The sequence below is a fragment of the Xiphophorus maculatus genome, chromosome 7, assembly GCF_002775205.1.
Source record: "Xiphophorus maculatus strain JP 163 A chromosome 7, X_maculatus-5.0-male, whole genome shotgun sequence".
Classification (NCBI taxonomy): Eukaryota; Metazoa; Chordata; class Actinopteri; order Cyprinodontiformes; family Poeciliidae; genus Xiphophorus; species Xiphophorus maculatus.
The window spans coordinates 2,349,322-2,374,459 of record NC_036449.1 but is presented as its reverse complement, the minus strand read 5'-3'; the positions used below and the strand labels follow the sequence as shown (position 1 = coordinate 2,374,459).

At 42.5% G+C, this 25,138-nt stretch overlaps 2 protein-coding genes across 4 annotated transcripts in view; both read right to left on the bottom strand.

Annotated features, from left to right (window-relative positions):
• itgb5 (integrin subunit beta 5) overlaps positions 1–8,663 on the bottom strand; it is a 53,410-nt gene extending 44,747 nt beyond the window's left edge. Inside the window, exons 1-6 of the mRNA XM_005805289.2 lie at positions 8,003–8,663; positions 6,411–6,496; positions 5,029–5,236; positions 4,699–4,948; positions 3,208–3,376; positions 1,485–1,646 (exon numbers count right to left, since the gene is read on the bottom strand). Coding sequence (XP_005805346.1) covers positions 1,485–1,646; positions 3,208–3,376; positions 4,699–4,948; positions 5,029–5,236; positions 6,411–6,496; positions 8,003–8,069 — 942 coding nt within the window. The 5' untranslated portion in view covers positions 8,070–8,663. The remainder of the gene's footprint in view (positions 1–1,484; positions 1,647–3,207; positions 3,377–4,698; positions 4,949–5,028; positions 5,237–6,410; positions 6,497–8,002) is intronic.
• Positions 8,664–9,312: 649 nt separating this feature from the next.
• On the bottom strand, positions 9,313–24,609 carry rbm44 (RNA binding motif protein 44). Of its 3 annotated transcripts, XM_023336519.1 has the most exons (20): positions 24,294–24,609; positions 24,153–24,180; positions 23,976–24,082; positions 22,780–22,854; positions 22,664–22,712; positions 22,548–22,582; positions 21,460–21,641; positions 21,235–21,377; positions 19,543–20,059; positions 19,417–19,475; positions 18,568–18,726; positions 18,324–18,489; positions 18,205–18,239; positions 17,398–17,473; positions 17,236–17,320; positions 17,076–17,162; positions 16,927–17,000; positions 13,402–13,475; positions 13,103–13,301; positions 9,313–9,818 (listed from the first exon to the last, which is right to left on the bottom strand). In XM_023336519.1, the coding sequence occupies exons 1-20, from the start codon at positions 24,541–24,543 to the stop codon at positions 9,525–9,527; spliced, it is 2,694 nt and encodes an 897-aa protein (XP_023192287.1). In that variant the 5' UTR covers positions 24,544–24,609; the 3' UTR covers positions 9,313–9,524. The 3 variants fall into 3 exon arrangements, with proteins under 3 accessions (XP_023192287.1, XP_023192289.1, XP_023192288.1); XM_023336521.1 differs by having other exon boundaries at positions 23,976–24,077; positions 24,153–24,384; XM_023336520.1 differs by lacking the exons at positions 22,548–22,582; positions 22,664–22,712; positions 22,780–22,854.
• Positions 24,610–25,138: the final 529 nt, after the last annotated feature.

Sequence of the window (25,138 nt, the reverse complement as noted above, 5' to 3'; positions counted from 1 at the left end):
GTCAGGGAGAGCATTACGGAGGTAGACTCATCACCTTCTACGGTAGGGATTGATGATTCTAGACAACTGGAAACTTTCTGCTGTAATCCTAGGAAGTTGCGTTGTTTGGTTAATGTCTCATGTTGGGACACCTGGACTTTTTTTTTTAAATGGAACGAGGGAGGTTTTTTCCCTGAAGAAGTGCTGAAAGCTTACGGAACATTTGGTTAGTTCCGTGTGAAAGTGACTCAGTGGTGAAAATTGACCTCTCTGACCAACCAACATTAAACAGAAAAGGTAGATTCCATCTTTCCAACGCCGACCCTGCAGTCCTGGCTCGCCTCCACCGGCGGTGGTTCAGCAGGGCAGGATCAGAACCACTCACATGGCGTCATCAGCAACATGTTTGGATCGTCAAGCAACAAGGAGCCAAACGTTGACCTGAATAGAGGGCGGGGCCTAACCAAGCCATTAGAGACTTCAATGGCCCTGTAAGTCTGGTCGCTATGACTACAACAAGCTTGTTAGTGCCAAACATATTCAGAACTTGGGTGAGAAGCAAAATGTCTTCAAAAAGCAAGAGAATGAGATTAATTGCCTTCTACTCAGTAACTATAATTATTCATGTTGTTCTGTTGAAGCCAGAATTTGGACCAACAAGATGAAGACTCAGATCTAGACACATGGCACAAACCTTCTCTGGCTTTTAATTACAATGACTTTAAAGTTTAGGTGTAAGATGGGAAGTTTTGTGGTTTTTATACACAAACACCTTAATATTGGTAACCGGTTCTGCCGTACTCAACATGTGGTTGGTCAGTGAGGTAGAAACATGTCAACACACACGAACCTGTCTTAAAGAGGAAGTCCAATACATCAATGAGAGAGAAAGGTCAACCACAGACTGTTTCAATTATCTTATTTCATAAATATGAAGCATTGTGTTTAAATCGCTGTCACATGCCATTGCAGCAGACCCCCATCCAGTGGTTCAGTCGTCATGAATTTTGCAAATCCAAGCTATTCCTGAAAAATCTGCTTAGTTGCAGATTTTTTTGTGCAGCCAATCTGAAACATTCGGAAGAAAACACAGCTTAGGAAGCTGAAGCACCTCGACACAATGCAGCTGGACACAATACTGACGGCCATTTGCAAAGCAGCAAAAGTATCATTTATTTTTGCTTGGCAGTGATTGGCTACAGCATCACTAAAATGGTTTCCACTGTGTATTAATGCATATTAAGGTGTATTTGGTGTGTGAACTAATAAAATAGACAGCAATAAGTATTTTCAGAGGGGATCTCATGTATTTGCAGATTTTAGCTCTTTGTGTGTAGCTGTGGTCTCTAACCCCAGGTAAACTGGGAGTCTCCCATAAGGATTATAAAGTCATTGATTTCTGGTTTTAAATAGGCTTAAAACCAGACATTTCAGATGGTGTTCGAGTTTCTCTTTGTCTTTGAAGTGTTCTGGGGCTTTCATTTGGAGTTGGTGATTTGTCTCACCATCTTGGTGGAGGCGCTGTACTCATTGTGGTCGTTGAGGTGACAGCGGCCGTCGTGAGGCTGGACCAGCCCCCCCAGCCGGCCGTCCAGAGCCAGGTGCGGCACGTCGTCCGTGGCAAACACCAGCAGGTGGTAGGCCTCCTTCCTCCAGCCGATCTCCTCCTGCGGGTGTCACAGCAGAGTCAGAAGCTGGCCGCGGCCAAGCAGGATGAACTGTTACAGTCACTGGAGCTGCTACAGGAAGGGCTGATCAGCAAAGGTTAGCAAAGCCTGAACATAATAAAAAACAGAACTCAGGATTAGGATTTTATTCTCCAGTTTAGTTTTGTTTACTGAAAGGTCACGTATAGTTACACCTTCCCTCTTTCTAGAAAGCCTGAGAACCACTAGTCCACACACACACACACACACACACACACACACACGCACACACACACACACACACACACGCACACACACACACACACACACACACACACACACACACACACACACACACACACACACACACACACACACACACACACACACACACACACACACACACACACACACACACACACAGTTTTCTACAAAAGACTCAGTTCAGGCTATTATCACCAGGAAACAACAGGCAGGGCTCCCAGACTGCTGACTAATGCATCATGGTGCTAAAGAAACAGCGTTTCACCCAATCAGCAGAGAGAAGCCTTTTGCAGCTCTTTTGTTCTCTATGTAAAGTTCTCAGAGCGGTGGGCGGCCCAATCAGAATCCTCTGAACACCAACAACACACACACTGTTGTTGGAAGAAACTCTGCTCTGTGCATCAAACACTGTTTGTGTCAAAGCAAAGCAGCTGATCTACTATTCCCACATATGTAATTATTTCTGTTCATACACAGAACATGACAGCAACACTTTATGAATCAAAATATTGTTCGACCCTAAAATGTTAAACATTTTTAATCTTGTAATACAACCCAACACATCTGTTTGTATTTCTCAACAGCGCTGCAGAAGCATTTAAATATAATCTAATGTTTGGCAAATAAATAAGCAAACCTGAGGGAGTCGAAGCCTCACTGAGGAATCAAAGCAGATGAGGGTTAAATGTAGAACATATGCTGGTGAGTGGATGTGTGGTGACCGGATACATGGAAACTCTAATAAAAACAATCTTTTTCTAGTCACTGAACTAGAAAAACATCATTATATGCCATCGCAGGTCAGCTGCTAATACACAATCTTGTTTGTAGAAGTTGTTATAGAGTGAAAAGAGTCTTCAGCTGTTGGCTAAAAAACTGTGTTTTAAAATGCCAGCAACATCAACCACTGAACGCATTTATATTCCAAGCTTCTACTGTACATGATCAGTTTTTTATGGGGGAATTTCTCTGTATTCCTGCAAAACAATCTGCACCTAGAAGCCGTGCTGCGACTAAATCGGACCCTCAGATCGAGTACCACCTTGAAGCAGCAACTGTTTGAAAGACAGCAGCTCCAGGTAATCACAAGGCAGGTCATTCTCTTCCCTTAGAAAACAATTAAAGTGGGGGTGTAAGGCGGGATGTGACTGGGCCTGCGAGCGCCTCGTCCTCCTGACCCAGCAGCTGCACCACACTCAGCTTCCTGTCTGTAACCATGGCGCTTTGCATGAATGCGCAGACGAGCGCAGTCCAACACAACTTTGTGCCGTCACTGGGAGCATTCCAAGTAAGATTAAGGTAGGAGGCGCGGCGTCACCTTGCACACGGCGGCCTGCAGGATGGCGTCGAAGCCGCCCTCTGGAGCGTCTCGGTTCCGGGACACCATCTGCTTCTGCACCTCCTCGTTGAAACGGTCCACTTTGTCCGTCAGAGAGAGGATGTGGCGAAAACCGAAGGTGGGCACACAGTTTGGGAAGAGCTTGTATCTGTACAGGGAGACACGGACAGAACGTCAGGCTCTGGAATTAAACAGTAAAAGCACGCTAAGCAGTAAATATTATGTTTTAAGTCCCAAAACTTTTGGCTTCAGAACTAAATAATAAAATACCTGATGATGATCCAAATCAGTTAATAAAAGGTACCAAAAAGTAAGAGTTGCATTGATCTGATATTAATTTCTGTATCAATCCAGATTTTTTTTTTAAAATCTGGTTACAGAAAGAGAAAAATAACTTACTGTTATATTTCTGATGCAGTAACTGAAGCCACTTTCCTACTATTACTCTAAGCTAAACATGGCAATGCTAACTTGAAACAATGTGTTATTTGCTGCTGCGTTACATTTTAAATGTAAAGTATAAAGTCACAATGTTTCTGTTTTTTCCTGACCGTACCTGAACCCACCAGTTATGTTACATATTAGTGATGCGCTGAGGACTGGCATGATCAAAATGCAAAAAAATAAAAAAATAAAAAAGTATCACTCACACAGCAATGACAGGAGGCTGCTTTGGTCAGCACAATGTCATTCACACACACACAAACACACATGCACGCACTCAACTGAGCGGGGATGTAACCTAGATGGCAAGTGATGCGTGATGGTGGTCTCACCTCCGGGGTGAACACTGTGTCGCCCCCACCCATCTGTTCTCCTTTCTTTACTGAGTTTGCATCACCAGCTCATGCAGAGTGTTCTCCTTCATTCTGCCTCATTCTAGCAGCTGCAGCAAATTAATATACATGAATCATATTAAACAGCAACATGAGGTGTGACTGTTACTTCAGTCTGCTGCAGACTGACCAAAATAAAACCAAACTGCTGAGTTTTAGGCCAAAACAAGTAAAGTATGAGTAGGGTCGGACGATATGGCTGAAAAATCACAATATTGATAATTGGTCAATATTGATAATATCAATATTGATAACTATTGATTATTAATAAGCTACTATTGTTTTAAATGTCTAAAATTCTGCCAAACTGGTGACATGACCTTTGACCTTTATTGTTAAGCAGCTATGACACACGGTGGGAAAACATGAAAGTGCTGCTGAACAAGTTACTCAACAGGCTGTTGCTAGGTAACCAAAGAGTGAGTGAGTTTGTTGTTGCTCGCTGTGAGAAGTTGAATGGCTAAAGTCTTCTCTCTGCCTACATCCCCCAGAATGCTGTGCGGTTCTAGATCGGCGTTGAGTGAAATGATTGGAAATTCAATCAGACGTATCACTTATTGATTTAAATACAGTTATTGACTTATTGCCCAGCCCTGATCCTGAGTGCTGCGTTGCGTCTGGTCGTGCTTCCTACCCATTGCAGGGGTTCTCCTGGTACTTGGGGGCCGTGTAGGAGAAGGGGGACATGTTTTTATCCACGAAGGACCCGAAGCCCAGACGGAAGTTGCTGGTCAGCTTCCCCATCTCCTCCGCCAGCTTGGTGCCCAGGTTACGGATGGTGTCCAGGTCATCTTTCATGGACAGCGAGAGGTCCATCAGGTAGTAGAGGTCCACCGGGTAATCTTCCACCTGCCGCACCTGCAGGCTGAACGCCGTCTGGTCTCCTGCAGGGGCGGAGCCAGCTTTTGTTTACCCACAGACGGACGGACGCCTGGCAGCTTCCTGGCATTCAGCCGGTTCTTACCTGGCCGCAGGCTGAGGGAGATCCTCTGGGGCATGATCTGCACCACGTCGTACTGGGCCGGTCCTGATCCTTTAGTGCTCAGCGGTGAGTTCTGCAGGACGGAGATTGTACTCCTGGGGTACTCGATGAAGCGTGGCTCACAGCCCCTCTTCTGCAGGTTTTGCTTGAGGTCGCATCGCGACGTCAGCGAGCGGCGCTTCCCGAAGTCCTGCAAGACCAGACGCAGCAAAGCTCACGCTGGTGGTCACAGCAGCTCAACCATCAGCTTTTCTAAATGGCAAATCATGACTCAGAGAGGTGATAGTCGAAATAATAATTAGGTTATTTCAAGAAAGAGAGTAAAGCTCAACATTCTACTGTATCCATGTTTGAGGTTCTTATTTTGAAGGAAGAAAAAGTGCAATGCTTGTTGACCATGTGGAATAATATTGGCTTGTCTTCAGTGTGGCTGACAACACTTATTTATGTAAAAAACTGATTTGTTTGTATGGCAGCATTTTTGCAGAAGAGTTATAAAAAACAGAAAAAGCAAACAGTTGCCATGGGAAACGTAACCCAGCCTCATGGTTGGCTCACAACACAGAGGTCCACTTCTGATCCTCTGCTATCCAAACTGAAGGGTTTTGTCTCTGCTATCGTTTTTACACAGTCTTTAGATCGCATCTATTAATCTCAAGTTCAAAATCAAAAATATGTACACAGATCTAACCAGAACTACACAATTCAAGGCTGAACACAAACTCCTTCCAAACAGCTTCATAAAACCTTTATTCTGCATATCAAAACAAAACTTCTTTTCAATTTTTGAAAGTCAGACGAGAGTAAAGAGGGGATATTTGGTTTTTCATTAAATTTTTATTAAATAGTTGATGACTATAGTTGTGGCCTCCTGTAATAGTCTGGTTCATCCAAAAAAAAAAAAGTGCTCTGGTCCTTTTTTATTTCTGGTTATTGAATGCTTAGGAGGCCATTTTGGATTATATTGACACTGAAGTGGCTAGCACGTCCATTCTGTTTGATTAAACCCATCACTAAAGCACGCTGTGTGCTTCAGGGTTTTGGTTTCAGAGAACCACTGCTAGCCTTTGCATATCTAAACAAAACACAGCACATATCTGTTGCACAATGTTTTCTAGATAAAGCTTTCATTTTACGGAAAAGCTACACTTTATGTTTAACCTCGACTTTGTGTTCACTGTGTCCAGGAAAAATGTCCCAACTAGTTACAAAATGTTTCAGATAAACAGCAGAACAGCGTCTGGTGATAACAGTTTAAGATACTTGCTCAACATATTTTTGCCGATAAATGAACAAAAGATGCTTATTGAAGCAGAAAACCTGCATATTACCTAGCAGGTGTCTACAGGATGACAGTCACTCACCTCTTGTGCGCACCAGGCGCAGCTGGGGTGGATCAGGAGGCATTCTTCACAGGAGGTGGCGCTGCCGCTCATACAGATGTTGAGACCTGAGGAGAGAAGATCAGCAGCTGGATTCCTACTAGGTACATTCAGAACAGAGACATATTTGCTCAGTTATGGGGTTTTTCATCAGTTATTGTAAAAATATGGACCCACCAGGAGGATGTTTAAGTGTTTTTTTAATTATTTTGTAGGGGAGATGTTAATCAGGAGGGTTTTAAACTAGGATTATCCCTGTCAGGTGCTTAGCTGTTCATAACTCAAGCAGAACTTTTCTTTTTGTATGAACATTGTTTTATAAATAAAATTGATTGACTGATTGATATTCATCATCACTGAACCCAACATCAGTTATTTCTGTTGCATCTATAAATTTATGCCTGACAAAGAACTGATTTTTTTTTTATTTGTTTAATCAGTGATCAAACTTATACTATGCAGGTTTCCTCCAAGCCGTTCTTCTCCCGTTGCATTGTAACCAGTCAGAGAGAGACTGTAATGGCTGCTGCAGATCCCACTCTGTTTGTCACTCGCTGCTTTACACATTTCCTTACCCAGAATAATGTCCGAGCAGAGAACTACAGCCATGTTTCATGCCGAATTATCTAAAAGTCACACGAAAGAAATTAAACATGCTAATGTTAGGCTAGCGAGCATTTCTCTGGACCTGCAGCAGCTTAAGCATCGTCCTACAAACTACTGACCAATAATCTGCACCGGTCATCTCTTCTGCCAAATGAACCTGGCTTCATTTACAAAACTCGTTATGATGGTTTGTCTGTATGAAGATCCTTTCTTCATCTAATTTACTTACAAACTCTGCGTCTCTTATTTTTAGATAGTTAATTGTTTCTACGCCTTCTTTTGGAACAATAACATGTTTCACAAATCTATTTCTTTTTTAATTTGACATTTTCTCATTTCCCGTGTTGATCCCACTTCATAGGTAACGCCTGTACCTGTAGCGCCTCTTTCCAATCAACTACAAGCACCACATGCTCAACCTCCAGTCAGGTTGACATGTTAAAACAAAATGATGCGATTCCTAAAGTTCCTCTGCATCTGACAGGAAACATTAATTAGAACATGTATGTTGGGAATTATGGTGGCTTCTTCAGCATCTTCCGGTAGAGATTCAGCATTTGTCTCATCAGAAGTTGTTGGTGTATTTTCTCCACAATAAGAGCCAAGAACCTGGACAAAAGTAGCCATACCACTGGAAAAGTCTTTTTCTTTTTCTTCTGACTAAAGTTATAACGTTTAGGAATTCAGACTTCAATCTGATGGAAAGCTGGTTATGCAAACAATGTTATATTGATAATGACTGTTTACTGAGAAGGACTGAAGAATCGGACATGCTTAGTAAAATAGAAATTCAAAGTCTAATTGATCTTCCGTTTCCACGCTTCACATCCCATCAGCAACAAGTTCTGGGTTTCAGGTAAATAATTCGAAGTTGAACCCAGCCGTGGTTCTGACTAGTTCGGGTTGTAAGTGTGTTTTGGTTCTACAGAGCAGACCGACTGGCTGCCTACTGTTCGCTCCAGTCTTACCTCCAGCAGAGCGCAGAAACGTCTCCAGCAGCATCCAGCACAGAGCGGCTCTTCCCGGGCTCCACATGGTGTCACGTTGCCGCCAGTCAGCTTCTAGATTTCTAGTTTTCTTCTCAACACATACACACACAAGCACACCCTCACACACCAAAACACGCGCCGACGTGTCTAGTTTCCCATCAGACCTCCCATTTGACTCCGCTCCGGTTATCTGTGCGGACCTCGACCGCGTCGCCGGGGTCTCCTCGGATCATCCTCCCGGCAGGCAGCGCTCTGGCTCCGGGGCGATTCGTTCCTCCGATCCGCTCCTGCAGCTCAGATTTCTGCTTGGACGCCTCTGCACTTCCCTGACCTGACCCCTCCAGACAAAACCTACACAAATGACAGCAGCTCCCAAACGTCCCTTACGATTACATGGCACTGCCGAGGCTCAGAGAAGCGGCAAAGCGAGGATGGGATGACGTCAGAGCCGAGCCGAGCTCAGCAGATGTCCACCAAAACAATATTCCAAAACAACCGCGGTGTTCCTCTCCGGACTTTTAATGATCCGCTCTCCCAGTCCAGTTTACGTCCCTGCTGGAATCCCCGCCTCCTCCACTTTAGGGATTATGCTGCATTCGCTGGAGCTCGGAAAAAAAGCATATCGGAAACCTGAAACAAGAAGAGATTTTTCCTGCCAGCAGCCATCACGATCTTCAAATAACTCTTTGAAGAATCTAAATTAATTAGTTACAACAGCATCCATTTGGGATTAATAAAGTATTTTTGAAATGAATTTAAAGTGTTCGGTTTGCATGAAGAAAAAAACCCCCAAAAAACCAAACTGAAATCCAACCCAAGACTGTACTGATAGAATATAAAACATTTAAGTCAAACTTCTTTTTTTCATCCTTTTTGTTACAGTAAATGTAGAACTAGAGGAAAATAACACTCAGTTATTATCTATGGTGGTATGTTGTATTCCAGGAACAATAATTTCTTAAGCTACATCAAAAGTAGCAAACATTGTTAAATGGTAAAAAGAAAAAACTAATTCTCTGATTGTTCTTAATACTACAATAGTTTCATAAACCTTCAACATACCAGAGTTGTTCTATGCTGCATATTGTGGTATCAATCCAGTAAATGTGGGGTCTGTATCGCTGACATCAATACTAATATTTAAGTTTGATATAACAAACTTCTGACTTTTAGGCATTTTTGTGGTTTTTCCTTTCTAAGTCCTAGGTTTTAAATAAATAATTCAAAGTTTATCGGTCTAAAAAATACTCTAACCAACCAGCAAAAAAATAAATACATTTCAGACAGAATATTGTTCATTGGGTGAGCTTTTTATAAGAACAAACATCTAAACATTAGGTCCAAACATCCATCAGTTAACTGGTGAAGAGCAGCAACCCAACAGAAGATGAAGACGCAGCATTTCCCATGAACGCTGGAAATGAACTTCAAATAAAAATGGAGAGTTGCTGCTAATTTGGAAATAAATACAACTTGAACAGAGGTGCACAGTCTTTTCCACTTAGTTCTGCGTGGCAGTAGGCGATTTGGTCAGCAGGGCAGAGGTCATGTCTCTGATGGTGCTGAGGGGCAGGCTGGCCAGGACCCCCTGGTGTGTGGCCTTCAGCTCCATCAGAGCATCCAGGATTGTCTGGCGGTCGACATGGGGGTGGAGCTGGGTGAGCTCGGCCATCAGCGAGTCCAGGCCGCCCATGGTGCCGAAGTGCTGAGGTACGCAGGTCCCCTTGGCGGTGGGAAAGATGCTCACCACCTTCCTGGTTTGGATGCTGGAGCTGAGGACCGCTGGGTTTACCAGCTGGGCAGACAGAACGATGAAGGTGAATTTAAGGCAGAATAATATTACAGCTAAGCTAGAAATACTGATAAAACCGAGATATTATTTCAGAATGTCTAATTGTTTTATCCATCTTATAGATGCATCGGTCCACTTTTCACTTCCAATACGATACAGATACCTGATGTCTCAGAGGCCAATACCGATCCAAGAAAGTGCAATTAGGAGTTCTGAATAATAATGATAATAATAAAGCATGATGCTGCTCAGAGCACAAAGCATAGAATTAGACTAAATAGAGCTGCCTTTATGGACCGGGCACATTGTCAATACCTAGTCTAGCATGTTTTCCCCAATATCGAGGCCAATACAAATATTAATATCAGATCGATGCATCTATACTCCATTCACCATTTTCATTGGCCCTGTAAACCCAATGAAAGGTGCTGGAGAAAAATTGTGCAGGTTTCATATCTAAGACATAAGAACAGAACTGTGACATATAAAAACCAGTAACAGAGTCAAAGTGCTGAAGGTTGAAGTGAAAGCAGAAACAAGAATAGATTCTCTGCTGGAAATCATTCAGATCTGAAGTCTTCCATGCCAAAGTGGATTGTTTTCTCATCTACATAGAAACCCCTTTCTGATACGAATACAGTTTTACACTGGTTGTCATAGCAACCTACAGACGAGCAAAGGAGAGCCTGCATATGTGATCCAGCCTGGATCCTCGTCAGGTTTACAGTTTAAAAATGAGAACAACTGGTTTAACAACAACAAATAAGTGAAACACTCCTCAACGTCATCATGGACAAAATGCAATGAAGTTTGTGTGCAGCGCTGTTTGCATTCTGATCTTTCGCAAACATGCATGAAAGAATCGCAGCAGCACTGCAGATATGTTTTTGAATAACATAACATGATGTAGAGCTAAAAGTTGGTTTTACATAACGCTGCCCCTTGAACCATTTTAAACCTTAGTCTCTTATTTCATGGCAAAGCAGACCAGAACAGAACTCTGAATATTCATTACTGCCACCTGCTGGTATATGTCTGCATAGGAACTAACAATGCTCTGTGCAACAAAGCAACCCTGAGTTTTCACACAAAGCAATCCTGAGTTTGCTGCTGTGGGCTTTAGTTGCTCTAATAAATCCTGTGGTGTGATCCTCAGTAGATCCAGCTGTTCAATGTGATCTTCTCAGACTGCCTGAAAATGCCAAGTGCAATATCTTTACTGGATGTCTTAACAGTTCAATCTTACTTTTATTGTTGCCTCATATTTTAACGATGTATAGTACAGGTAAAAGCCAGTAAATTAGAATATTTTGAAAAACTTGATTTATTTCAGTAATTGCATTCAAAAGGTGTAACTTGTACATCATATTTATTCATTGCACACAGACTGATGCATTCAAATATTTATTTCATTTAATTTTGATGATTTGAAGTGGCAACAAATGAAAATCCAAAATTTCGTGTGTCACAAAATTAGAATATTGTGTAAGGGTTAAATTTTGAAGACACCTGGTGCCACAAACTAATCAGCTGATTAACTCAAAACACCTGCAAAGGGCTTTAAATGGTCTCTCAGTCCAGTTCTGAAGCCTACACAAACATGGGGAAGACTTCAGATTTGACAGCTGTCCAAAAGGCGACCATCGACACATTGCACAAGGAGGGAAAGACACAAAAGGTTATTGCTGAAGAGGCTGGCTGTTCTCAGAGCTCTGTGTCCAAACACATTAATAGAGAGGCAAAGGGAAGGAAAAACTGTGGTCAGAAAAAGTGTACAAGCGATAGGGATCACCGCGCCCTAGTCAAGATTGTGAAAAAAAAACCATTCAAAACTGTGGGGGAGATTCACAAGGAGTGGACAGCTGCTGGAGTCAGTGCTTCAAGATCCACCACCAAGAGACGCTTGAAAGACATGGGTTTCAACTGCCGCATACCTCGTGTCAAGCCACTGTTGACCAAGAAACAGCGCGAAAAGCGTCTCACCTGGGCTAAGGAAAAAAAAAAGAGCTGGACAGCTGCTGAGTGGTCCAAAGTTATGTTTTCTGACGAAAGCAAATTTTGCATTTCCTTTGGAAATCGAGGTCCCAGAGTCTGGAGGAAGACAGGAGAGGCACAGGATCCACGTTGCCTGAAGTCTAGTGTAAAGTTTCCACCATCAGTGATGGTTTGGGGTGCCATGTCATCTGCTGGTGTCGGTCCACTCTGTTTCCTGAGATCCAGGGTCAACGCAGCCGTCTACCAGCAAGTTTTAGAGCACTTCATGCTTCCTGCTGCTGACCTGCTCTATGGAGATGGAGATTTCAGGTTCCAACAGGACTTGGCGCCTGCACACAGCGCAAAATCTACCCGTGCCTCGTTTACGGACCATGGTATTTCTGTTCTAAATTGGCCAGCCAACTCCCCTGACCTTAGCCCCATAGAAAATCTGTGGGGTATTGTGAAAAGGAAGATGCAGAATGCCAGACCCAAAAACGCAGAAGAGTTGAAGGCCACTATCAGAGCAACCTGGGCTCTCATAACACCTGAGCAGTGCCAGAAACTCATCGACTCCATGCCACGCCGCATTAATGCAGTAATTGAGGCAAAAGGAGCTCCAACCAAGTATTGAGTATTGTACATGCTCATATTTTTCATTTTCATACTTTTCAGTTGGCCAACATTTCTAAAAAATCCCTTTTTTGTATTAGCCTTAAGTAATATTCTAATTTTGTGACACGGAATTTTGGATTTTCATTTGTTGCCACTTCAAATCATCAAAATTAAATGAAATAAACATTTGAATGCATCAGTCTGTGTGCAATGAATAAATATAATGTACAAGTTACACCTTTTGAATGTAATTACTGAAATAAATCAAGTTTTTCAAAATATTCTAATTTACTGGCTTTTACCTGTATTTATTCTAGTTTTTTTATTGTTATTTACACCTGCACCAGTTACTCTTGTATGTATGTATGTATATATGCATATATGTATATATGATCACACTTTTTTCTGTGTACTCCGGTAGCCAAGCAACAACATTTCATTACCAAATTCACTTTTGTGTCTTTGTGTAATAATAAAGTCTAAATCTCAGTATTGCGGTCAGGAAATAAAACCAGTCCTAGTGAGGACATTTGGCTTTCTCCAGATGTGTGTAGACCCAGAAGCATGGTAGTGTCCCCATGGCAACAGGCTTAGGAATACACTCTGCTTCCTAGATTTGCTATATTCCTTTATACCTGTATACAACACATAGTGGAGTTTAAAGGATTAAAGCATGAAGGAATCCATCAGAACCCTACCTTTTTCTCAGTGAGCCTCCAGTTGGTGTCAGCATCCTCTGGGGCCATGGACCCCCAGGTGGCGCCAGGTGTGTGGCCCCCAACAGCGGCTCCACTCAGGTGCCTGATGTGTATGGTACGGCTGTGCAGTCGAAGACCATTGAGCTCTCTGACTGCAGCTTTAGCCACCTCTGGGCCATCCACCATCACTATGGCAACTCTAGAGCACCGGCCAGAGACAGAACCTCCATGAGTAAATCCTGGAACCTTCCAGACAGCTGAACTGATCCAGTGAAAAGTGATGAGGGACAGCAGCTCACCTCACGCCGTTCTTTGAGGGGAAGATACTGACTTCTGTTGGCTGGAAATTCTCAAACAACTGCCTCACGTCACTCTGAAACATGTTTCAGGCTCTTTAGTCAAATACCTGTGAAAACTATGATGTGGCTGGGTTTTTACATGCAGGACAGATGAGCAAACGTTTCTCCCAAAAATGTATGCATCATCACAAACTGAAAATAGCCAGGTCTGATTCAGAAGCTAAAAGGATCCAACATTGTTGGGTGGTAAGCCATGTCACTCACAGTGACGCCAATCTCCATCTTGCTTCTTAAAGCAACACCCAATGACTCCAACATTAACAAGAAAATCCAAATAAATTGTTATTTTGACAATTCGTACTGTTTAAATAGCTACATTATCACTCATTTGTGAACCCCTCTCTGCATTTCCATGGCAAATGTGCTCAAAACTTTGTCGATATTCAGCTGATGTCAAAAAAAATTCCGGTGTTCCCACTAAATAAGGAACACAATTAAAATCTGTTGTGAATGAGTCTGTTTACGCAATAAATAATGTAAAAACATAGTGAACCACAAGCCTCCCATCACTTCCTGTCGTCCTCTTTGTGGTTTGTGTCAGTAGTAACATCTGGCTATTCATGTAACGTGTTCCCATTTTGTGAAATAAATCAAATTTCATTAAGGCACAAGGCAAAACACAAAAAAACCATCCTACACTAAATGTTTTTCCATCCAAAAATTTGAGTTTTTCAAATTTGCTGTGCTTCCATTAGGCAAAATATGGTCAATAGAAATGCAGCTATTGTCAGCTAATGTTTTAAAAGAAAAAGACAGACTTTCTAAACAAAACAGACTCTGGAGTGCTGCACTATACAGTATCTCAACATAACACTGTGGACATGAATATTATTGCAGTGCATTATTATTTCTGTCAATCTTGGTTAAAGGGAAGCGGCTGAGCAGCTGTAGTTGCAGGAACATGAACGCAACACTGACTTTTGTGAGATGGAAAAATAAAAACGAACAAAGGTCATGATTATTGTGAAAGTACCGTACACACTTTTAGGTTTTGTTGTACTTTTATATGTGATAAATATTTTAGTGTTCAGTAAAACTAAAGCATTTTTAAAAGGGATTCTTAGTTTCACATGTTGGAGTTCTTTAAAAAATGAGGTGGAAGCACTAACATTTTGGGACACTAATGTTCTGCTATTCCAGAACATTGTAGCAGTTTGTTTCATTGTGATACAGAATAACAGGAAATGTTGACCTCTAGCTATTCATTTGTTCCTTGTTTATTTTTTTCTTTCCACCAATGTGATAAAGACGCCTATATCAATAATGACTAGAATATTTATGAAGAAGTCTAAATGGGGCCTCTATATCTTTCTGCTATAAACCGTTAAGGCTGCCAGCTCTGTACATGATGTCATTTCTAATCAGCTTCATTTCTAATCAGCTTCATCAGTACATGACCAGCAGAGGTCATGTACTGCCCTCTGCTGGCCATTACAACGATGTACAACTCACTGGGGTTTTCAAAATGATCATTTAACCCAGTGGTTCCCAAAGTGTGGGGCGCGCTCTCTAGGGGGGGCACAGTGCCTTTGAAGGGGGGGCGTGGGAAGCGGTATGGACAGGGGCGCTGCCAGGAATCTTGGGCCCCCTGACACAAAATTAAATTGGGGCCCCCTCACACAGCTGCTGTTACAATTTTTTGAGTCTATCTGACCTATCAAAAGTGTCACAATTTTAAAGGCTTGCAACTGCCTTGCTTTTTTTGGTCCAATACTGATAACTAGCACAATATTTACTGCTCGTGAATTTTACATCCAACAGTTCGCATACAGTATGCAAGTAGGTTGCTTAATTTTTTCTATTAGTTTTACATTACTGAAATGTCTCTCCCCTTGAGAAACAGTCATAGGCAACATCCAAAATACACATAAAGCAATCCAGACTTCTCAAAAAATGCTATGTAGTTGCATTTTATTCAAGCTGCAGTATAGAACTTTAATAAAAAATATGTTTTCTCCATATTTGTTAAAACTGTCACAATTTTGTGCCAATTTGTTATGAGACAGAAATCTGAAAACAATCAATCTCCTTCACCTCCTCCCTGAGCTACCATTACTGGCTAAAGTAATGCAACGTTCCAACCAAAACAACCAATCAGAACCAAGAGGAGGGTCTTAGTGCTGTCAATCAACTTCATTCACTCATTTCTAAATGTGCTAATAGTGGAGAAGCAACATATTACAGGAAAATCGTTTATCTGCCGTCACTGGTAGCTATGCTAACTAGACTAAACATTTACAACAGGCTATGCTAGCTGCAGCATAGCACAGAGCAAGGGGGAGAAAGGATGAGCAGCCACATGAGATTGTGATTGACAGCACTAAAACTCTCCTGCCTGGAGAGTTGTTTCTACTGGTTGTTTCTACCACTTTGAGAAAGCAGAAGAAATAGATTTTTTCACAGATGATCTCTCTTACCATACTGTCACAACATAATGGCAGTTTTAACAAATATGTGAAAATTTTTTACATTTTCTTTTATAAAAGTTACATCCTGCAGCTTTAATTTCACTTAGGAGAGGACGGGTCAGGAGGGACTAGAGCTGCTGCTGACTGACTCATCTGTTGTTAAGTGGTAAAAGGTACAGGGACAAGTTAAATGTATGAATATCTTGGTTTTTTTTCCCTTAATTCATTAGATGCTAGTGAAATGGAGGCAAACAGTAGTCTGTAACTAAGCTAACTATGCTGAATGGTGGATAATCTCACAGTCCACTCACCTCTCAGAGAAAAATTGGGTTATAAATTGACACTCTTGCCTTTTTCTCTCTCTCTCTCCCTCTCTATTTTATTTTATTTTTAAACCTGACTATTATTTTTCTTAGCAGCATAGTATCAGCCACAGTCGTTCTTGTTTTCTACTGACTGCTGCTGAACACCGCCAAGCACTCCAAGCAGGAACGAACCATTTCATGCAGATCCAGGGGGATTCAGGGCAAATATGGATGTGTGATTTTGGTCTGGGAGGAGTACCATTTAATTTTTACTGCTAAAAACAATCTTTGAAAATACAATACGATTAATTTTGTAATTGATACAGCCCCAATTTTTTATTTTTATTTCTACGAACAAAAAATAAATAAATTGTGAAGAGCCCCCTGTTGGTCAGGGGCCCTTGGAAATGTCATAACCTTTCCCCCCTATAAGGTGCCCCTGGGTTATGGATGAATGAAAAGAAAAATTACACAAAAGTGTTTCACTGTAAAGATGGTTTGTAGTGTGTTTTGTTGCAACCTGAAGTGTAAAATAAACTTCAGTGGAGTTTGAAAACAAAATATGTGTATAGGTTTAAGTCTGATTGAACGATAGGTGTGCCCAGTTGATTTTGTTTTTTTCAGGGGGGATTTTATTGTAATCCATAAGGGGGCCCAGAAAATCTTTGGGAACCACTGATTTAACCAAAATCGTCCACGTTCCCACATTTGATGATGTTAGAGCAGTAAGTAGCACGTGTAACCAAACTAACCTGTGTCACATGACCAGGCAGGTTGGATACATAGAGTACTGAGCTGCTGCTCTCACCACTGACTGATCTGTCACCTGTCAACACACACAAACATAATTCAAACGGATGAAACATGGATGATGTTTGAGTAGCTGTGGCTAATGACCTACTGTCGGCCGTGTCTACTGCCGGTCCTGGCAACTGCAGGTCCTCCTCAGCATCGTACCACGCCTCACTAAAGCTCACCTCCTCAAAGCCTGCGCGGCACAAAAACAGAAGAACATTCAGCTACAGTTGTGGTTCTATCAGCCGTGCAAAGGTTCTGCTCACCCATTTGCTTAACCAATCGCTCTTTTGGTACAAGAGCTGCAGCTCTCTTATCCTCTTCATCTTCCTTGTGGAGCAGTTTGGGTTTCTGGAGGGGAAAGAGACAGTAGTTGGGGATTAGCTGCTGCTGCATGGAGCACATTGTAGTGTGTGCTGTAATCACACCTGGCAGCTCTGTCTGTCCCCATCAGGACCTCCGCTGTCTCCAGCTCCTACATGCTTCTGTGTCCCCTGGGTGGAACTTAGCATCAGAGAGGTGCACCGAATATATTAGCCAACAAGTATTGCACTCCAAACAGTCTTTGCGTCTTTCAGTGTATGAATATTGCACACATCGTACGATGACGTGGCCTTATATTGTGAAGTCCTAGCTGCAACTAATGATCATTATTAATCAATTATTCTATTGATTATCCTGATGATTAATCTTATTTTAAAAATAGCAAACACTTGATCAAATCCTTCCAACGTCAACATGTAAAAAGCTCAGCCCTTTCTGCTCAATTTAGTGCTGATCTGGTGATTATGATTAAGTTTTTATTTTGCTTGTTTTTAATGAAAAATATATTTTTAATACAGCTTTGGCCTAATTACTGCTCTGATAATAGCGTTCTTCAAACAAATTACTTTTTATTGGAATCTTTATACGCTAATAAATCAATTACTAAATTAGTTGACGATTATTTCTGTCATCAATTAATCACAAGTTATCTGAAGTATCGCTTTAGCCCCAGACTACACCGTCTCCATGACGAGGTGTTTTTGAGAAGCTCACTAGAAAATCATCACCTGCCATTTTTCCTTTATGGACATTATTAGCTCACCATGTAAGAGGCCTTGTACAAACATCTGCCTCACACAGGGTCTTTTTACTCCAATCATGAAGAAATAATTCAACTGACTTCCTAATTAAGTTTGCAGCATCTCATTGTTGGAGTTGAACTGGAACTCCATCAATGTGTGTCTACTTACCAAGAAGGAGTCTTTCCCAGCAGGCCACCAAGGATCTAAGCAAAGAAAGAGTTACTGTGGAAGGTTCTCAAAGCCCAGACATCTGGGCTCTTGGGTGGGAGTGGTGGGTAACCTCCCACCTGTTCAGGGACATAACATGCTCCTGCCGTGATCTTCTCAGACTCCACACACAGAGGATTCAGCTGCTCCAGAGGAACCCCCGCCAGGATCTGGTTCTTCGTCAGGTTATAGTCAGTTTCCAACTTCTGCAGGATCTCCACAACGTTTGGTGGTGGGTCTTCAGCTCTGCAAAGACGTGATGGATTTTTCTAGAAAGCTTTTAGTGCAAACAAAACGAGATTAATTGCCCTACGGGTTCCTCACATTGCCGTGGACAGGTGTCCCTCAGCGGACGTGTAGTAGAGCCTCCAGACGTGCTGCCTGCACAGCTCATAGTGCAGGGTGAGCAGGGTCAGCTCTGCCTGCTGGGCGCGCTGCTTACAGCCGCAGTCCATTCTAGGAGCAGCTGACACACTGTCAGGGCTGGAACATACATTCAGGGAAACAGGCATCAACTGGGACCTGCAATAGCAATGCTCAGGAGAGCAGTGTATTGCCTTGCAGGAGGTACCTATTGTTCTCCACCTAATAATCAGCAGTCTCTATGTTTAGTTTTCCTCACCCTTCCTTTTGAGTACAAGCATTACAAGTTTTGAGAGGATAGATATGAAGTCCTGCTTTCAAAATAAAAATGTAAGCAAAAGTATTAAAAGTTTTGAGAACAAAAGACATGAAATCCTGCTTTCATACTGAAAATGTGTGCTCTTGGATTATGGCAGGGCTCATAATCCAAGAGCCAACAAGTATTGGCTCTTGGATTCTCTTTTTTTCATTTAAAAAGAGTTGCTCTTACAAGGGTATGGGGAACAGAACCGGGATAAACGGGGGGGTCTGTGGCGCTCCAGTAACAAGGAATTCAGACCAACGCGTTTAAGTTCTACTTTAAATAGATCATAAGTTAATTATTTACATGTGAAAAGCAAGGATTTAAAAGCATGATCTATCCACTTTAATACAAAAAACACAGTGGCCTGTCAGTGGACCACCGGCAGGCCACTGTTGGTGGTCCACAACTACTGGGTTTAGAATGCTTTCAGTGTCACATCATCTTTCTAACACCTTCTGCCACACAATAGGCATTTGGGACCACCAGTTCTTGCTCCTACACATTACCTTTTGTTCTTCTTCTTTGGCTCCTTGTGCTCTTGAATCATCTGGAGTTTGATCAACTCCTGAAAGGAAAGAGAAGGTGAGAAACTATCTACAGCAGTCCTAACCAACATGAGGTTCCAACCTTACATCAGCCAGGTAGTCCAGATCGGACATATGAAGCTCAGTCATGACATTATGTTCGGATGTGTTTGGACCTTCAGTTTGGGTCTGCTTTGCTGTGCAGCTCTCTACATCAGTATTCACTGCAGTGTCATAGCTGGGTGCACAGGGAGAGGTGGAGGTAAACTTCTCTGCAGTGCTCTTCAGCCTGTTGTCTGCTGGAGGGTCGCCCAGCTGGATCTGAGCACCAGCATTCTGCAGTGTCACACCGTTGCCTGCCAAGCACACTAGGCTGCCCCTATCATCCTTGATGGGGAAGTTGAACTGACCCCTTTCATCTTCAGAGCTCTGTCTGATCTCCACTTGACTGACTGCTGTTTTCTTGCCACTGAGCACAATATTTTCTCCTGCAGGACCTTCAGGAGGAGGAGCCTGCTGGATCTGCACTGTGTGGCTGGTGTCCACCCCTGAACGCTGCGTGAGCTTCATGGCGTCCACTCTTGGCTGCTGTGAGGACCCGCTGTTTTCCACTAGACACTCTGACCTGTAATATGAAAACATGTAACGGCTCCATTCAGCCAGAATTCATCTCCTACTCTGAAATTATACCATATCTTCAATGGCTTTGAAAACCTAGTCCACATTTTTGTTAAAATGTCACATCCTCTGTGAAAACCAGCAGAAAGAAATACAGTGAACCCTCGTTTTTCACGGGGGTTACGTTCCAAAAAGAACCCGCGATAGGCAAAATCCGCAAAGTAGAAACCTTTTTTTTTTTACAATTATTATACAATAAAATACTCCATAATACATTGAAACCAAAGAACAAAACCTCTTTACAGGCCCAAACATTTGTTAAACAAATAAAATGTACTGTATAAACATTTTTTTTTTTTTTTACAAATAACTACTGTACTGTAAAATAATAATTTTAATACGAACTGAAGGCGGATTTCCGTGCCCGAATTGCGTAGATCAGCAACCCCCCGCCCACTGCGACCTGAGCCATTGGATTAGAACGGGAGAAAATAAAAAATGATTATGAAAAAAAATCAACAAAGTACAGTAGGACAAATAGTGACTCACGTGTATTTCACTGCTCTTCTGACTGAGCCGCTGCATCCTGACTCCGCTCTGTAGCGGTTTTTTTTTTTTCTTCTAAAGCCCGCGGTGCAGGTGTGCTTTTTCCAGAGAAGAACATAGTTATCGGTAGTTGTTGTCGCTCTTTTTTCTTCTGGGCAAAAAGATTCTTATAAACCGACATGCCACCATCGATTATGTTAAATATGGCAAACTGTTTTACGTACGTGTACCTATTTAACCGCAATGTTGTTGACATTAGACAGGAAGCGGACAGACTGTTTAGCCAATCAGAATGCAGAACACAATGCAAATCCGCGAAGCAGCGAGACCGTGAAAGGTGAACCGCAAAATAGCGAGGGTTCACTGTATATCGGTTTAATAATTTAAAAAAATTGCTTCAATCTAAATTAATCTAAAAAGTTGTTCATTTGCCATAAAAAAGTGAGAGAAAGAGGAACTGATGGGATAAAATAGACATGTCATGGTTAACATGATCACAGCAGGTCATTTTGAAAGTCATGCCTGGAACAGGATTGTTGCAAGTTTCAGTAAGTTAAATTTAAGAACTTTTTTTTTAACTTGAAGGAGTTATGAGGCACGGTGGTGACACCTGAAACTGTGGTGATGTGTACTCACTGTGCCTGGATGGTGGAGGCTGCCCCCTGGCTGCATGCTGCCGAGTCCTCAGGCTTGCTTCTCTGTCTGGATCTTTCTAAGTACATGTTGAGTGGCACAGCTGCACTGATGCTGCTGCTGTTCAGCTGAGACATTGATGAACCCTACAAAACAAAAACATCCTGCACTGACTGACTACCAACTTTGGCTGCTTAGCATGCAAAACGTGCTCTTCACTCCACTCACCATGTGCTGGTTCAGTGTGTGTGTGAGAGGGAGGCTGTAGGCCATCTGGTGGACCATGGCGTTGTCACAGGCCTGTTCACACAGATGATTTTGAGATCTTGTCACACTGTTAGAAAAGCCCATCTTGGGCAAGTTCTCCCTTGTGTCACCTGGAAGCATCTTCAACATTTGCACAGACGCTTCTGTAGTGAAAGGGAGGGGGGAACCCTGGATTGGTTAGTTGAAGGATGAACCTTCTGACAGGTCAACTACAACCTAAATCAGAAAAAAAGTTGTGAAAGTTTTTCTGCACAAAAGAGCCAGACCAACAGGGGAAACACACTCTGGTCCATTTAAATCAGACCAGACGTGGTGGGGGTGAGTACACCCTTAAATTCTGTTTAATTTAAAACAACTGCTACTTGCTGAAAGTGGCAATAGCTTTTCACTCTGTTATGCATATATCAGTATTAATAGCTGATATTTTTTACCTATAGAGGCATAGTTTCTACATCTTCAGTGGAATTTCACCAATCTTTGGCAGACCTTGGTTTCTAGCCCTCATCATTAAAGGTGCAGCAGCAGACCGGTTTGGGTCATACCAGTCTCCCTTTAGAGTCAATTTCACAAAACTGGCCCTAAGGGGAGAAGCTGGAGGGAACAAAGAAGAGGGCCAAGAACTGAATCTTGAGGAACACCACAGTAAAGAAGTGGAAAAATGGACTTAAGGTTTTTTGTATGAACACAGAAAGTTCTGTCCTCCAGGTATGACCCAAACCAGTCACCTTTAATCCCCACCCAATGTTCCGACCGAGATATTAGAACAATGTGGTCGACATCTTTTAGGTGCACACCTGACTTAAATGAAAGGGTGATTAACAGGCTTCTGCAGCACATGATGGCTGCAGAGGAGGTCAAGTCATTTAAATGAGATGTTCTGGGACAAAAACACATCTAATCCAGGGCACTGGTTCCTGAGGACCAGGGTTTGGGAGCCATCGCATTGCATAATCAGGTCAATCATCAGTTCAAATCTGAATGTTGCCTTTAGTGTCCTGCATTAACCTGGTTTGGCTACAGAATCAGAAGACCAGGGTATGCCACATTACCACATCCGAAGTCCTGTGATCCAGGTCTGGAAGACCTGAAAACAAAGTTTCAACACAAACCTATAACTTCTCCACGGAGCCCACAGCTTCATTTGCTGCTTCACCGTGTGACTTACAAGTTCTGATTGGCTGTAACTGTGCAGTGAACACAACTTCCAAGTTTAGCTGTAGAGAATGAGCAAGTTTAGATGATGGCAAAGCTCTCATCAGCTGCACAGATCCACAAACTTACGCTTCAAATAAACATGACTCTGAGAAAGCGCCAACCCAGGATGATTCTGTAGGAAGTAGTGAAAGCCTCCCTCATCTGAAGAAGAAAAAAAAAAAAGACAAAATCTATTGGAACACACAGGAGAGGCTGGGTGGAGCATGGTCAGACAGGCTTCATATGCAGAGAAATCTGACAGTCATCTGCATAACAGTGAAAAGGGATGTCATGGTTTCTCAAAACTGACCCTAAAGAGAGAGGATGCAATGAAAAAAGGAGAGGGCCAAGAATTGAACTTTGAGGGACACCAAAGTAGAGAATATGACTTCAGGTTTTCTGTTTGAACAAGAAGAGTTCTGCAGCTATGACCCAATCCAGTCAATGCTGCACCTTTAAAACCCAACCCAATGTTTGAAGATATTAGAACACTGTGTTCAACAGGATCACAGGTGCTTGTTCATATCATATACTCTCATGTCTGTCTCATTGCGAGCTCAGATTTGTGTGACAGATATAACACTTTAATTAGTTGAGCAATATGGACGGACCAGACAAACAGGGACGTTTTTGAGCAACTGTGAGATCTCCACTATGAGCACATCGCACATGACCTGGGCGATTGATGACTCTGTGTCTGGCCTATTTCCTTCAAAGACAGTTAACCTTCAGATGAAAACTTTGAAGAAAACATGCTATAGTTGTGTGTGATTTTTGGTTGTATGTTTTACTTCCAAAACTCAGGTGTGTGTAACTTTAGTGCACTATGTTGGTAAAAAAAACAGTTTTCAGAAGTTGATATTGTAATGATATATGTGTGAAAGGGATTGTAAAAAAACTACATTCAAACCCAACTGTCATCTTAACATTTGCAGAGAGTGTTTTGTCTTATTGCTAGTTTTGCTAGGTGAGGCCAGAGCAACTCGTGGTTGAGCTTTTTACAGACTGCCTTTGAATATTACTAATCATTTGTTTTCTGAAAGCAGGTGTATGAATGGTGATGATGAGGTGTCTTCATAAGACTTTACATGCAGTCGACATCTGGCGTCACAGTCTGCACCTTCGAGGGACCAAAATTATACGTTCAAAGACGACCCAGAAAATACGTCCACAAACTCTGGTTGTAATGTAGTTTTTTCTGCTAATCCTCTAAACCGACAGTAGAGGCTATGCTATGCCTTTCTGATGAGGTATGGTACACCCGCCGGGCTTCCAGGTCATACCCAGTATGATGCTCCTGTCCTCCGCCGACAGACTGAGGTACCAGTGCAGCAGCTCCGTGTCCGTCAAAGCCAGGTAGCGATGAGCGTTCACCAGTTCTAGAACTGACCTGCGCCGAGAGCAGAAATAAACCTTCACGTCTTTTCCTTATGAGAATAGGAAGAACAATATGGCTGTACCTGCGCAGCAGGAGCTTTCGGCTCTCCTCTGTGTAAACAGAAACCACATTTAGTTGGATACAAACTAAACCACAGACCTTTATAACCTCACTGTTACTAGCAAACTACTTTTAGCCCACCTCGTGACTTCAGGGAACTTACTTGCGTTCGAATGTTCGCAAAAGTAATATGGAGGTGTTACCGACTGGGTCAGCGGATGAGGTGCCGCCAACACGGCGGGGCAGTCCACGACCCTGAAAACCGACCAGGGAACAGGCTCCTCGTAGTAGACCGTGGCGGGTCTAACACCGGGCCAACCGGCCAGACACAGAGCCGAGGGATGGTTCATCAGCAGCTGCAGGTCTGCAGGGCTCGTGGTCCTCACAGTGTCTCTATTGGAACTCGGCAACATTGCTGGTGAAAACGAAATCAATTTGGCGTTAATTCTACCTTCACTGTAAAGGCTAACTCTTGTCACCCGGTGTTTTGTCTTCATAAATAAATAAACATTTTAAATAGCTGTTTAAGCCGGCAGGAGCGGAACCCTTCAATTTCAGCTTGGAAGCTAAAGCGAGGTTGGTCACGTGATCACACCGGCGTGACCTACTTCTCAGTTAATGAGGAAAGGCCGGAGTTTGATTGACCAGTAGTCTGTTGCCCCAAAGGTGTGGTTGCGTTGGGGCCAGAAATGTTAGGTGTCAAGTTTTGAGATCCTTTTGAGAAAATAACCTAAATACCAGAAATAGTAATGAGACAGCATATGCATTTCATAAACAGCGTAATTCAAGTTCTGAATAAATAAAGGCATTTTTTTTGTCCATAATTTTGCTTTTAATGCTGAATGCATTATGTCACCTTGTAGCTCATCCAGCAAGACTGCTTGTAAGCCACCATAAGGGAGATCTGCATTTTGTTGTGAACCTTTTTGTTTGGAGCAATTCAACACAAAGAGTTAAAACCTTCATCTTCGTCTCCCACGCTGCGCCCACCACATTCAGAAACAGAGC